Genomic DNA, 16,614 nt, shown 5'->3' with positions numbered 1-16,614 from the left:
ATATAACACAGAGCTAGTCATACAAAATCGAACAATCAATCAAATGTCTGTCGTAGCAAAAGCTGAAGACCTTGTCCCTAGAAGCGATCACCATGTGTTGTTTGGAAATGCAAGTGGTGTTAATCAGGAACAAATCGTATGCAAACAGTGGTGGAGAGTTGTGCCTGCAGTGCAAAGCAATACAACTAACTCACTCATCCATGTGAACTTGGTGAATGAATGAAGGCAAAGGAAAACAATGCAGCGGTTGCACATCAAATCCATAAAAGCCAGTCTGTGCAGCGCGTCAGCTCGCAAAGATGCACTGACGTCACCCACGTTGCATTTCCCCAAAAGACGCGTGTCCACTAAACGGGACCGGTTTTATTTAGCGGGAATGCCGCACAACATGGATGTGAAAGTGCTGCTGTGTTTGCGTGACATTTGTATCACACTAAAAAGCAATGGATAATCATGACAAATAATGCTGATCTCAACACTGCTCAAAAATAATTGCGATAATCATGTTGGCCATAGCTGTGCAGCCATAGTTACCACTTTTGTTAACACAATGCATGTGTATGAAATGCATGTTGTTTTCCGGCACTCCACAACAACCTCTACAGCGACAGTGTTTGAGAGTTACTGAGATAATACCGGCATTATCCACCAGCCATTAACACGATTGTTTATCCCCAACCCCTCCTTTGACAGACACAGCAGCAAAAACTAAATGAGTGAATTTGTCGCGTGCGTGTTTGTGGAAAAATCTGCATCCATATATGGTATACCGATCACGACGAGATGGCTGCCTTCTCTGACCTGTTTCCGTGTAGAGCACCAGAACATTTGTTCTCGTCCTGAGCAGCTTCTTGAAGTCTTTGTGGTCACTGACTTTCTCTATGAGAGGAGACACCTTCACTGCCTCCAGCACCGACAGGAGCCACACCTGGTGAAACACACACACATTCACGAATATTACCACAATAAGATCTCTCCATAGCATTAAATGTAGAAAAAAGACAAATTATTATTTAGTAAATTAGCCCATTTCAGAACAAATCAATAAGTCAGTGTTTTCAGGTTAGATAAGTATTCACTTTATACATTAAGTGGTCCAGCAGGATCATTTTTGATGACCTAGTCCTTATGAAACCACAAGCCCCACTCATAAAAACACACAATATTTACCGAGTATTCCTTGAACCAAACATATATATGAGAGCATCAACACTGCATTTATACAGTTACTGATTATCTTTCCTTTACAATGGTACAAACGAGACAGAATTTTGCTTATAAAAATCCTCCTATACAGAGAGTGGGTTCAGCAGACGGCAACAGGAGGGGATTTGTATCATTAGTCTGAACGGCTCCTTTAACTTTTCAGACACTGGTAGGTGAGCTAATACTGTGAAAGGCCTAATATGGAAAACAAATCCCACACTGAGAGGCGTGCACTTTAATCAAAGACAAATTATGGAATTAAAAAGAGCGAGAGAGAGAGTAGACTGGTTATACTCTGCCATATAAAGTTATTTCCGTGCATTGTAATCATCTCTCTGCCATCCCCATTCATTAAAAAGCCCTTCATTTCTGCCTACGGAGAACTAAATTAGACATCAAACATGGCCTGCTCCCTCAGTGACGGCTGTTATAACCTGGAAACAAGCACCTGTCAGGCTTACTTTCTAATTTTAATTCTCCACTTGATTTTCTCCTGTTGTGAGACTACAAGGAACAAAAAGAAACTGTTTTCTGTAAACCATCTGTAAACTTCAAAATGAACACAGAGCTTAAAAGGCTTAGAGGAGGCAACTTAAATACCCCATATTGCACACAGTATCATATATAACGTGAGGAATATTAAATATAGGGCTGGGGTCTGTTTATGTTTTGTAACTTGTGCAGTGGTCTTATTACACTGATGTGACAAGATAAACACGAGCTGTGTAAGCATTTGTTTTGGACCCATGGGAAGCAGATGGCAAAGGGCGGGATAATTAGAGGCTACCTGGGTGACACTTGTCTAAATAGGTTGGCATTCAGTGGTTATGACAGCAGGATGGAGGCGAGATAAGGATGAGGAGGCAGGCTGCCTTTTTTTTATCTAAGACAGGAAATATGGTGCTTCATGGTCCCCAAGAAGGATTAGAGTCAAGTTAACCAAATTTGATTCTTGCTTAATCAGTTCCTAAATATTCAATGATGTTCTGAAACTGTTCTTCTGAGACACATAATGACGAACATAAAGCCATAAATGGTGGATCCATAGTCTAACGGTCTAACCAGGGGTGGGGAACTCCAGGCCTCAAGGGCCGGTGTCCTGCAGGATTTAGATCTCACCCTGGGTCAACACACATCTGAGCCAAATGATTAGTTCATTACCAGGCCTCTGGAGAACTTCATGGCATGTTGAGGAGGTTTTTTTTTAATCCATTTAAATCAGCTGTGTTGGATCAAGGACACATCTAAAACCTGCAGGACACCAGCCCCTGAGGCCTGAAGTTCCCCACCCCTGGTTTCCACAATTGCTTGGCAAGTGAAAGGTTGCTGGTGCAGTTCCAGCTAGAGATGCAAAACCCTTTTAAGGTTGCATCAGGAAGACTACCTGGCGTAAAAAAGAAAGATGTGGTACCTGCTGTGGTGACCCCTTGTGACAGGGGAGGAGCTGAAGGTAGCTTTTATCAAGCCACCAATGGAGCTGTTGGTTACTTGATTGGGAAAGGAACAAAGTAAAGTGGTGCAACATAACACATAGTGCACCACGGAACTCAGACATAGATCTTAATGAAAACTAAATGATGGGGAAACAAATAGAAAAAATGACAATAAATACATTGACACCATGAGTCTTTGCTCTGCGCAAGAGGAGCACTGCGAGTTTCTCAAACCAACATTCATTGTAATAATCAAATTATTACCACACTCATTCTTTTGTTCTTTTGTTTTTCTTTTTAAATTGCTGTCGGCTTGAAAAGTGGCTCTGAAAAGAGCGTCCTGCTAATTCACATTTGAGTTGAAAAAGGACTCAAAGTGACCCTGTGTTAGAGCAAAACAGTACTTCAAACCACTTTGGCACTATAATCCATTTATTTTGCATTTATATAAAGTCTTAGCAGTAAGGCTTTCACACACAGGCTGTTTCCTTTACTGGGTAAGGAGTAAACAGATGCTGCTAATTAAATACATTTAATTAACTGATCATTAGCAAGAGCGACCGCAACTGTAAAAGCAGAAGTTTTGGGAGTTGGGTGGTCTGGTAAGATGTGTGTTAGCACAATACTAAGGTAAAGACATCAGCAGTGATCTTACAGAAGCAATTGCTGCTGCTCAGTAAGCTGTGAGGGGGTTAAAAGGCCTTTCCAAACAATTTGAAGTCCAGATTGAGATTATTCACACGTGAAAAACATTCAAGACCAGTCAGTCTTCCCAGGAGCTGAACATGCCAGCCAGTTCACCCCAAGTTCAGACTGCAAAACACTCAGAGAAGTTACAGGCCTCAGTTAGTATACTAAATGTTAAAGTTCAGCACAATTAGAAAACGACTGAGCAAGTATGGCTTTTTTGCAAGAGTTGTAAAGGAGAAACACTCTTCGCTGTAAAAGGAACATGGCAGCACAGGTTAGATTTGCATTAAGTTTGGATCTGAAGAAACCACAAGACTTCTGGAGCAATATCCTTTGGACAAACACAACCCAAGTGGGGATGTCATTAAGATGACCATAAAAACCTCTGCATATTAAAGTAGTCTAGAGTCAAATAGGAGTCCATCTGCTATAGGCCTCTGCTTGTCTAGCCTCATATTATTATGTTTAGTCCTTCTCGGCTCTTAAAACGCCAGTAAATCATTAATCAGTCTAGTATTTGCATAGCCATGCATATACATGCACTGGTGTGGAGTTAAAACAACGTTAGATGGTCATCTTTAGTGACTGACTAGGAATATCTGACTGAAGATGGAAATAGGATTTAATGAATCGACAGTTCTGTCTAATATGAAGCAAGCTGCCATCTTTGGCAAAAGTTAGAAACTTTCCAGAGCCAACTTTCAGACCTTCCAGCTATGTTTGATATTTCAGAGAGTTTCCAGCAATTGGAACAAAATTTCCTAATTTGGCTGTTGTAAGGAACAAAGTGATTAGGCCAACAAAGCTTGGTTTAATGAAGTAAAACAGTTCGTCAAGAGATGAACTTTAAACTGAAAGGTTGGATTCCAGTAAAGGTCTGCTGGTAACTGGTGTTTTTGCAAAACTCAAGGAGAGAAACAGATTTTTCTACTGTCAAAGTCTGTTATTGTTCTTTATAAGCGCCTTACACCATCCAAAGTGTGTGTCATCTTCAAGTGGTAGATGTGCAATAATAGAAATAACAAGACAGCCTTCAAAAGTGACAGGCCTATTGAGAAGCAGCATTACCATACGGGCGATCGTGGCTCAAGAGTTGGGAGTTCGCCGTTGCCTACTGGTGGTGGTCAGAGGGCCCGGTGGCGCCAGTGTCCGGCAGCCTCGCCTCTGTCAGTGCGGGTGTGGGTACAATGTAGCTTGCCATCACCAGTGTGTGAATGGGTGGATGACTGGATGTGTAAAGCGCTTTGGGGTCCTTAGGGACTAGTAAAAGCGCTATACAAATACAGGCCATTTACCACACCACCAATGATTTATGCTAGTTTTATTACAGTCGGGCACATGTATAGAAGGCTAAACTAGAAGAACGCAGAGGTTAAACTTCAAGTGCAATCAGATGAGATGTGGGTTAAAAGTAACTGAAAAAGAATAGTTGGAATGAGAATGTGGTTCCTTTTCACAGCCTTTGGCTTATTCGCTGAATGCTGGCAGTGCTTTTCTTTCTGTAGTTGGTAGCCTTGTGCAATAAATAGCAATTATTGATGATAAATGTAAGAGTACATAAGTATAATAAGTACAGGACACCATTTCCTATCAGATAATAGCAGTCTTGAAACAGTTGCCTTGGTATCGCAATCATTCAGTTCAACTCCCCATGTATTCATAGCAAATTCTTGTTCTTTTAGTCTTATGGAGACAGAAGTTAAACGAGCCCACAACATACTTTGTACAGTAAATCATTCTAAAAATGAACATTTTTCATTATTTGCATCAGATTTAAAGAATGTAATTAATTTATTTGGTTATTTATTGAAAATATGTGAAAATGTTCCATTTTTGGAGACATTAGTCTTTATTATGTTCATCCTTAAACTCTTCTAATTCAAAAAAGATCTTGAACAGGTTAAAATGGAGCATGATGCATTCAGTATCAGTACCAGGAAAGAAATTAGCATATTCATAAATAGTCATCTATGGTTTCAAAGCAGTCTTTGAATCAAGATGATGTATTTATGGGGGGGGGGGGGGGGGGGGGGGGGGGGGGGGAATTACATGGTGCACTGTGCTACAGTCTGAGAAGATTGGTGAATTGCATATGCAAATGTATATATATTACCATGAGGGCATAATGATCTATTTTTCCCCTGAATTTCTAGTAACTGACCCACATGACGATTGCTAAGTGGAATGTAAATTTCATGAATATGTCTATGGTTTCTGAACACTCAATCACTTGTGCAATCAGGCTACTGTGGTCCATAAAAATCGAATGGTTAATGATTAAAGCTTGACTTAAATGGATCACAAGCAGCAAGCCACTACCGCCCAGCAGAAACTGATCTGAAACTAATATTTTACAATTGCACCTAATGTTTATCTCCTATTGATAATTGCTTATGATGAAAACTAAGAAGATGTATGCTTCTTAAAAGTGCTCATGTCCCCACTGTCATTGATGAGTCTGTTCAAGCGCCTAAATCTGTTTGACCCACTTCACAGAAAGACTCACCAATGCTCAAAAACAGAAGTATCGCTATCATCAGACAGAAATAGGTTTCACTGACTCATTAACTCGTACCGACTCTATTCACAAGTTTTACAGCCTAGTCCAGAGTAAAGAGACACGGACACCTGGCATTTAATCTTAGGTAATCAGCAGAATGACACCCTACACTGAATACTGTACCTGTCCTGTATGGCCTGACATTCATTTTACGATACACCGTATCATGAAAGCTTTAATGCAAACTTAAACCTGATGTGTTCTAATTTCATAATAGATGCAGGACAGAGAAACTCCTGCATGTGTCACAAAAAGCTGAGTTTTTATTTATTTTTTTTTTTTATTTGAATTCAGGTGCTCTGGGAGTATGTGGTGTCTGGCCCATTGCTATGGGCCATTCATCCTTATACAGTACAACCGTTGCAAGTGCTTGGTCTGCATAGTTGGCTATAAGTTGGACTCATTCCTGGTGGGTGATGGGCTCTGCCAATGCTGCCCTTTGTCACTTATTCTGTTCATAATTTTTATGGACAGAATTTCTAGGTGCAGCCAAGTGGCAGAGGGCTTTCCCTTGGGTGGTCTCAGAATCCCATTTCTGCTTTTTGCGGATGATGTGGTTCTGTTGGATCCATCAGGTGATGGCCTCCAGCTCACTTTGGAACAGTTCGCAGCCGAGTGTGAAGCGGTGGGAATGAGAATCAGCACCTCCAAATCTGAGGCCATGGAAAAAGGGTGGAGTGCCCAGGACAGGGACAAGTTCTTGTTCACTAGTGACGGGAGATGGGAGCGGGAGATCGACAGACGGATCGATGCTGCGGCTGCAGTGATGCGGACGCTGTGCCAGTCTGTTGTAGTGAAGAGAGCTGAGTGTTAAAGCGAAGCTATAAATTTCTATGGTCACGAGCTGTGGGTAGTGACCAAAGGAACGTGATCGCGGATACAAGCGGTGGAAATGGGCTTCCTCTGAAGGGTGGCTGGCCTCTCCTTTAGAGATAGTCTGAGAAGTTCGGGCATCTGGGAGGAGCTCAGAGTAGAAAGCTACTCCGTCACATCAAAAGGAGCCAGTTGAGGTGGTTTGGGCATCTAACAAAGATGGCTCCTGGGTAAGGTGTTCCCGGCATGTCCCACAGGGAGGAGGCCCGGGGCAGACCCAGGACACAGAGGGAGGTTTGGGCTTCTCTGCTTGGGCTGCCGCCCCCACAACCCAGCCCCGGATAAGCGGAAGAAGACATATGGATGGAATTTCATATTGAAATCGTTAAGCGAGCAACGTATTTACTAAGCAAACACATGTATCCTTATGCTAGCACACTGAATCATTATGCTGTCAGTTGACATTACTGATAGGCAAAGGGTCAATCACCTTCAGTCTGATGTGAAAGTCTTAAAATTAATTTGTCATTAAGATTACATTCAGTCTGAGTTATCACAGGAAGTACTGAAACCACAACAAAGAAAGTTGAAAATAATACATAATAATAATAATATTTATTCTGTTCAATCCAAAATATAACACTTCATAATAAGTTATGACTGCTGCTGATTAGCATATAGTCTCAAAAAAAACAAAAACCCCACAATACAGCAAATTAACTACAGCAGGAAGCTCTGTAATACAATGCATTGATGGACTACTAATTACCAAAAACCTGAGCTCTGTAACTTTATATCAGGGGTGTCAAATATAATGCCCAGGGTTCAGAATCACTCTGTTTTTTCTGCCTCCCCCATTCTCAATCACACTACACCAAACTAATAGATAAACCAATTTCTTTAATTTACTACAGCAATATTTCTTTATCATGTAGAAAACTGAGATTTACTGTCAAAATTGTGCTTTTTTTCTTATATTAGCATTTGCTGTGGCGGCTGATTACATAGAGATCTTTTTTTTTTTTTAATATATGTATCAAATCTGATGCACTTGACCTTACAGGGTTAAGAGCATATTTTTGTAATTGTTTTCATTGTGTGGTTTTATTTAATTAGTTTTTTATCATAATACAAACACTTATGTTCAATATAATAATAATAAAAATAATAACTTTTATTTATAGGCATCTTTCAAGACACTCAAGGACACAATTAAATAGCAAAATCACAGTATGCATAAAATTGGAAAACACCATAGAATTAAAAGTCAATGCATCAACAGAACAGGCAACCTTTAAAAGATGTGTTTTAATACTGGCTTTAAAGATAAGGAGAAAAAATATAATCCTGATCGAAGTATGGTCTGTTTTAAATCAGTTGAAAAGCCTGATTATCTATAATAATAATAATAATAATAATAATGACAAAACTGTGAGAGCACCAAAATTCAATAGAACCTTTTTACAGTCATACCAACCAGCACTGTGTTGTACATATAACTATGTTGCATTTTCCTGTCATTTCTGACTATCTGATGAACATTACATTAATACATTATCTGAACATGCTGAAATTTAGGGATGTGTCCAGTGGTAGGTGTTACCTGATAAGATAAAAATAGCTGATTTAATATATTTTTCCTACTTCAAAATATTAATATGAGAAAGCTCTGACATTACAGTTTCATCACGTTCAAACAAGAAAGAAAATGTTATCATGGAGTCTGATTAAGTAGGATTTAATACTTCACAGACCATCAAGACTGTCACTGATGAAAGGATAAGGCTCATTCCACATTTTTCTTCAAGAAAAAAAAAAAAAGGCAAACCAAGAATTAGTTTATGAATATATAATCCAAGTCGTATCATTTCAATTCTAGTTAACCGCTCAGTCATATCCCCAGTTTACTGCTTGATTAATGAATTAGTAAATACCATCTTAATGTTGTGTATTAAGCTGAAATACACCAGTGTTCTTAAAATCCGGTTACAGATTAGAGTGCCGGTTTTTCAAAGACCTCAACCTAAGGACATCTTTGTTCGAGTGACCCATCAGCAGTATAACCAATAAACAGAAATCCCACTAGTGGCTAGCAACCACCAAGCTGTGTACCACAACAACAGCTCCGAAAGCTCTGCTCACCTACCATCGCTGTGAGAGCCATTATAATTGTGTTGTGTTCGCACCTTCCCAACATTGCATTTCCCCATTATCGCCACCCTCTACAGGTGGACAACGTCATTGGTACAAAGCAGATGAATAGAGATTAGATACAAGGGGAGCAGCACTCATTTTTCACAGGTATCAGACTCCACTGGGAATGCTAAATGAGAACGAGGAACACAGAGCAGGAAAAGAAAAACAAGCTTCTTTTGTTTTACCTCTGTACTCTACAGAGGTAAATTGCCCCCAATTCCACTTGGTGAGTCAACTCAAGAGAAATAATTACCTTTATTATCAATTTGATTTTGGCAAACACAATCTGGAGACACAATATAATCTGACAGCACTAAAAGCCGCAGCTTTTAAAAAACAACTCTCTAAATATCACAAAGGATTTACTGCCAAACTGTTTTCGTTTTGTTTATCTGATACGGAACGTGCACAGAACCTAAAATAATATGTTTGGGATAAGCTGATATCACCTAATAATAACGTCTTGATGCTTGTTCAATCATGCATCTGGACGCAGCGTTTTCAATGGGAGAAACGTTTGACAATTTGCATATTAATGATCAAGGAACTGACCTGACAGCCCATTGTTTATTCAATGGGCTGGTTTCAGTTTACTGTGCAAATGTACTGTTTATACGGTTGGGGAAACCTGCAGTGAGCTGAGACTAAAGAAGTCACTTGGATTAGTGACAAAACGTTTCTCACATTGAAAACGCCGCGTCAAGATGAACAGAATCAACCTTTTGGAAGCTGATAACAACCCGCCAACAATTTCGTCAGACTTATAACACTAGTGGCTCAGTTGCACTTGAGTTTAAATAGCTACAAGGCAGTTGCTGTCCTATGAAAATCTGACAGTTGCTCAGCGATTGCATTGATACACTTGAAAGTTGTTGCAGTGACCAAGTTGCAAGGTGACTTCACAGGTCACCTGGCGGGAGGAAATTGGTCTCTAAATCTCTAATCACAGTCCAACTCAGACTGACTGCAATCTCAGAAAGACTGGCAATAGGGCTGTTCGATATAACGATATATATCGGATGACGATATAAAAACGTCGATCGTTTCATTTTACGCTATCGTTTGTTTCGTGGTGTCGCAAAATAAACTGTTTACGGCAATATTTTTTCATCGTTCTGATGGTCATTGTAGTGGCTATATTCATTTCTTAAAGTTCTCTCTTTCTCTTATATTTAATATAACCACACTACGGACGGACAAGCGCCTGTTTTTATGCGTTGTCGTTAGCAACAACAACGGTAACACCATCGCATGTCCGCTTGTTTATGTTCCACATAAACCTTTCATAATAAAGCTCAAGATCCTGTTGAGACTTTTCAAAATAAACTGAATCACGTGAAAGAGCAGATTATTTACGGATGAGAAGTAAAAAAGCCGCCAGGTGCTAAAAAATAAACCTTAGACTCAAACGTTAGAACAGACTTTTCCCCGCAGCACGCCGTGTAATAAATACTCACAAAGAAAACGGCGGCCGTTACTACTTATGTCTAAAAATGTATCGTTTCATGCATCGGTTAAAACACTCGACTCCAGCTACATGACGCGCAGCTGGAAACACTTCCCGCAAGTCGAGCTGCCCGAGATTCACAGAATTTACAGAAAATGTTACATTTTTGTGATTTATATCGTTATCGGGACGATAGATGTCTTATATCCCGATATAAGATTTTGGTCATATCGCACAGCCCTAATTGGCAATGGTTTGCACCCAATTGCCAACTAATTTATCAACACAGACAATACATTGCACACTGACTCATATTGATGACAAAGTCTTTTCAATAGGGGACTGGCCAGCGCCATTGTCATTTTGCAGTTAAATCACATTCCTGCTGCAACTATGTCACTATTTTAATTCCCGTTTCAAATAAACGAGGACTCTGGATGCAAGTAGTTAACAGGAATTCTGTGCATTTACATGGCAACAGATTTGTCAGTTATCGCAGACCTGCTTCCCATCTTTAAAGTAACCGTTGCAATAATGTGCTATGATCTCCAACCTGCGTTTCTCCTGCTGGGACTGTAGCAAAAAAAGACAAGCTGAAGAAAAGTGAAACAAAAAGAAAAAACATATCAAATCCAAGCTCAAAACCAAAAAGGGCGCAATCACTTAAACACGTACAAATGTGAAACATTCATTCTCATGAAGGTAATCTACCTGAAATGCGTTCATCATCACTAATTACAACCCTGAATATGCCTCAGAAGGCAGAGGAAATCCATTAGTAGGTTATACAACTACCTTCCTCCTCTGCCATAAAAGGTATATCCCATCACGTCACCGCAGAAAAATGTGGTGCACACCAAGCAGCAGGAGCCCTAGCCCCTGCCTGCGAGCCCACACCCTCCATCTGCTCTGACAAATCTGCTTAATAAATGGCATCCAGTTCTAGGGGCATTACTGAATCAGCACAAATCACACCAGTCTTTGTCAAGCACTTGCCTTGAGTTTCCTATGACTAATGAGCCATTCAGGTGTAGTTGGTGTGTGCGGACTGGCTGATTGTAAAGGAAGCTATTTAGCATCTGATAACACACATACACACACAGAGTGCTGATTTAGAGGCCTCTTAGCTTTCAAATGAGCAGAGGAGCAATCAATTAACTGCTTTTGCAACTATCACATTTCAGCTATCACTGACAGACGTCACGAGAGAAGTTTGGCCTACTAACACACTGCTGAGCCAGTGCTGTGAAATAAAGCATGGATGCTTTTCTGGTACTAACCAAACATTTTAGCAGAAATCTTTTACAAAGAGTCAAATATGAATTCATTTTATTTTGTATAGCATCAAATCACAACAACAGCTGTCTTATATTGTAAGGTAAAGCCCCCACGATAATGCATAGAGAACGCCAACAATCAGATGACCTCCTGTGAGCAGGCACTGGGTGACAGTGGAAAGAAAAAACTCCCTTTTAACAGGAAGAAACCTCCGGCAGAACCAGGCTCAGGAGGGCAGCCATCTGCTAGAACAAGCTGAAGGTGAGAAGTGGAGGACACATAGATATTAATAATAACTGATGACTAAATGCAGTCATGTAGATGTGAACCTTTAGAATGACCAGGATTTCTATACTGATTACTCCTAAAATTTAAGCCAATCTTCATGTGATTTAAAATTATAGGCAAACACATTTTACCAAAGAAATAAGAAACAATTTACACATTAACACAAACTGACAGCAAATAGGGGAAACCAGATTTCTTGCTACTCTCCGTCTCTTTCTGAGGGGGCACCAGCAAAGATCACACCAAGAGGACACCATGAAATACAGAAAGAGGTTAAAAAAGAACCAGACTAACAGCAAAACACCAACAGATACGTCGACAACTTCCAAACATAAGAAACACATGCCATGTCACAAGTGTAGCAAAGGCCAAGTGGACGCTCTACAACACTTCTGGGACAATGACGCAAATGTTGAACCTACAGCAAAATGCATAATCCTCATATTAGGAAGGCATTAGGCTTTTCTACCTGAGGGTGAGATGCAGTTATTTAGAGAACAATGTAAGCTAAACCGTTTCAATAAAGTTACAGAAGTATGTCAGAGCCCCTTTCCATGCCCTGAAGCTTAGGAGAGGTTTGGTGACGCAACAAGAGAATGAACCAAATCCAATCAACAACAGAATGGTGGGAAAAAAATAAAAGGTTTTCAAATGGTCAATCCACAGTGCTGACTTCAAACTAACCCAGATATTGCGTCATGTCCTCAGGAAGGCTGTTCAATTAAAACCTCCCACAAATACTGACGACCTAAAAAGGCTATAGCTGGAAGGAGCTTCCCAAACTCCTCTTCATCATTGTCCAACTCTTTTTAGGACCTATGAGAAATGTCTTAAAGATTCTACACATGATAGATTTAGTCTTTTCTTTTTTCCACCCAGGACCAAGCGATTATTTATCATGCTCAAAACACACGAAAGACACAATTTTTAGTGTTTTATTAAGTTTAAGAGTACACATTTTTTTATTGCAAGTAAAAACTGCCAGGAGGCCATCTCCTTCAGATAAACAGCAATCAGAAATAACATGTAAAGTATTACGACATATATTAATTTACCAAGCAATCGCTAATGGCAGAGTGTGGTTATGACAGTGTGTGGATATAATTAATGTCTAAAATACATGTTCAACACTGCAAATACCACAAAGATATGTTTCGGGGAACACATCAATAAAGTCCCCTCCATCCCCATGGCTACTGCTAACGCTGTTATTTCTGTAAATGTGTAAACGAAATGTCAGTGAAAGAAGGTAGGGCCACACATTGATTTTTCTGGCCTGAAAAAAAGTAGTGTGTCATTGACAAGGAGACATAATTTTAAAGTTACCAGCCATGGGCAAGCAATCCAGATAGTTAATTGTGTATATGGGGTGGGTGTGGGTGGGGTGTGTGTGTCTGAGTGTGTGTGTGAGAGAGAAGGGTGTTTGGATTAAATTGTTTTGACAGGCAGGCCTTTACCACCCAGACAGCTGGCCTCTAACTGCTGCAGTGGTTTATCACCTCCCATACAGAATCACCTACAAACACCCGACAGTGCTACCTAACACCCAAAGAGGCTTTATCAAGAGCCAAGAGAAAATCCCAGTGGCTCATAGCACAGGAACTACTGTGGAATAACTCCAACATCCTGAGCAATAAATTGCACATTTCCTTTCATGATATCACATATCAGTTTTGATGCCCGGCATCTAGCTTGGTCTGCTTCTACTGGCAGATGATGGAGCCTTCAAAGCTGCTGCTGGATTCACCTGCCGTCATAAAGCACTTATCAGGCCCAATATACTGAAATCTGCCGGTTCTGATGAGGTCCAGTAGACTCAAGGAGTTTAAATTGGGCTGGAAGAGGTCGAAATTGAAGAAATTTGATTTTTGTCCTGTTTTAATAATTAACACCAGCTGAATAAATTGACTCCATGTTTCTGCTGTGGATGTAAATGCTGTAAAATTACAGCCGAGAGTAAGCGCTTGAACAGCACAGTCACTATTTACTCCCAAGAGCTGTGGCACGGTGCCAACGTGTCACAAAGTATCACTGTCAAATGCATATATACAGAGCGTACTGCACGCACGCACACACACACACCCAATCACCACCCTTGTGTGCGAAAGGCTGCTTCACAACAGGAAGCAGAGCAGGAAAAGGTCTGCATCAGTAACCGTGGTCTAAAGTGGCACGAATGTCGCGCTACATTACAGAGCTAGCTCGCTTTTTAGAGCTGAGACAATGAACTGATTACCTGTTTAAAGGGTGCTCGCACACCTTACCTTCTTTATTATGGTACACTTTGCAGGCTTATATTTAATTTAAGATATCTTCCCAGAGTTCCGGGGAGCTATTGTCCTCCATTTATCATCGCTCTGCAAGATGAAAATCAACTGGAGCAGATCAGTGTAGATTTTTCCTGAAGTTATAAATGTTTAAGCAGTTACAGCAGCACATCATAACACACTTTTGTTTAGTCTAACACTTTAGAAGCTGTGTCCCTGTTGTGTGTTTTGGATGTAATTATGTCTACAGAGCGAAGAATCTTCATTAGTCCTTGGGCTCCACACGTGAGTGTCCCAGCAAACTTCACGGACATAAAGCTCTGTGTGACTCCAGGAACACCTACATAGGAGGGCTGTCCTTACTGTTAATGCTTATTTAAGATCATTAATCGCATGGAAACACCAAAGATTCACTTACGCTATGCTAGGGGTGTCAAACATAAAGTCCTGGGGCCAGAATCAGTCCGCTAAAGATTCCAATCTGGCCCACTGGACAGCTTTGGAAAATGTGAAGGAGGGGGTACATTTTTAGACTTTTAACTGTAGCTTCCTATGTTTTACAGCTTTTTCTACTGAGCTCCTCCATTCATGCTACACCAAAGTGAATAATTAATAGACAAACAATTAAATGACAGCAATGTCCTGTTCTTCCACTGTCAACAATAGAAACCTATGACTTTTACAATGGGCTGACAGTGGGAGGAAGAGGACAATCTGTCAATGAACACAACACAAATTCTCTGTTTTATAATAGAAGGACAGTCTGCACATTAAGCTAAGATCACTTATTCTGTAATTTTACAGACTTAGTTCTTACTACAGCATTTTTTTTAATCATGTAGGAAAAACTGAGATATACTGCTGAAAGTTCTTCCTTTCCTTATGTTAAAATATCTCGGGGATTAAATGTGTAGCTAAACTTCTTCACACTGACAGACAGAGGAGTTTCACAGGTCTGGCCCACTTAAGATCAAAGTGGGCTGTACGTGGCCCAAAATGTAAAATGAGTTTGGCATCTCTGCTCTGTGAAGGTATTGAGTTCTGTGACAAATTCACAGGCGATTTTCCCCATGATCTCTCATTGGCCTGTATTTATATAGCGCTTTTCTAGTCCCTAAGGACCCCAAAGCGCTTTACATATCCAGTCATCCACCCATTCACGCACACATTCACACACTGGTGATGGCAGCTACATTGTAGCCACAGCCACCCTGGGGCGCACTGACAGAGGCGAGGCTGCCGGACACTGGCGCCACCGGGCCCTCTGACCACCACCAGTAGGCAACGGGTGAAGTGTCTTGCCCAAGGACACAACGACCGAGACTGTCCAAGCTGGGGCTCGAACCGCCAACCTTCCGATTACAAGTCCCAACTCAACTCCCAACTCTTGAGCCACGATCGCCCCTATCTCATTTTACCGAGCAGGACCAAGTTAGAATCACGGGTTTTCTTATCCTAAATTATAGTGCACAAGAGTCAACATATTTGCTGTTTGATACAATTAAATTAGGGCACGTGAACAAGTTGTGACACGTCACGCCACACGGAGGGAGACTGCACAGCCTACTGTCCTGCTTCCAAAGCGCACTTGAGCTGCATGCTCCCCAACTGCCAGTCAGTGGTCAACAGCCAGACCCGCACTGTGCAAGTCACTTCAGTTTGCAACTTTCAGTTCCACTTAAGAGTGAAAATGAATGGGCTGCTGAGCTGCGACCGTGGAGTGTAAGTCTAACACGCCCGGTGAATGCAACAAAAGCGGCATGTGCAGCATAAGCTGTGACAGAAAGGTAAGCTCTCTGAGGAGCCCCGGTTGTCCGGACTTTACCGGACGGTTTACGGTTTAGAAACATGGGAGGGACCCCGTGTGTGCACATGCGACCGCCGGCCAGACGCCGCTGAGTGCGGTCAGCTACATAAATAAATCCAGTGATAATACCTGCGCCACACACACCGCAGTGCCCCCTTATTATTATTACTAGCTGCTTAAATCTGGGCACCAAGTTCAGTCAAGGGCTGTCAACTTCCCTCCTGCACCTCCTGCACGGACAAGGCTAGAAGACGCGGAGAGGAGGAGCGATTTAGATTTATTTTAAAAAAATAATTTCTCTTCTGTATTGAGGGATGGCACAGCGACGCACTTTAAATGAAACACACAAGAGGTTCGTGTGACTCACCAGCAACACCAACGTTAACATTTTCGCCTCTCTCATCCGACTCCCGTAGCGATTCCAAGAGGCCATGATGCCGTTGCCACGTCTGGATACGCAGGCGCATTCGCTTTTCCACGGATTCTTGAGCATGGCGCAAGGGTTATTGGGAAATGTAGTCCTGAGCGGGGGAGGCAGCAAAAGTCACGGGGGAGCTATTGCAGCTGCTACCCCCAACACACACACACACACACACACACACACACACACACACACACACACACACACA

General features: G+C 41.2%; 1 protein-coding gene across 1 annotated transcript in view; it reads right to left on the bottom strand.

The window, feature by feature from the left end:
- Positions 1-16,478, bottom strand: part of pdia5 (protein disulfide isomerase family A, member 5) — a 72,690-nt gene extending 56,212 nt beyond the window's left edge. The window contains exons 1-2 of the mRNA XM_086266694.1: positions 16,353-16,478; positions 802-928 (exon numbers count right to left, since the gene is read on the bottom strand). Of these exons, the coding sequence (XP_086122820.1) occupies positions 802-928; positions 16,353-16,478 (253 nt within the window). The remainder of the gene's footprint in view (positions 1-801; positions 929-16,352) is intronic.
- Between the last annotated feature and the right edge of the window lie 136 nt (positions 16,479-16,614).

Source organism: Aulonocara sp. 'chitande type north' Nkhata Bay, linkage group LG16 (assembly GCF_057382095.1).
Source record: "Aulonocara sp. 'chitande type north' Nkhata Bay isolate Kocher_YH1m ecotype deep benthic linkage group LG16, A_spYH_male_GT1.1, whole genome shotgun sequence".
In the NCBI taxonomy this organism is placed as follows: domain Eukaryota; kingdom Metazoa; phylum Chordata; class Actinopteri; order Cichliformes; family Cichlidae; genus Aulonocara; species Aulonocara sp. 'chitande type north' Nkhata Bay.
Note: the sequence above shows the minus strand (reverse complement) of the source record. Positions and strands in the feature narration are given on the sequence as shown.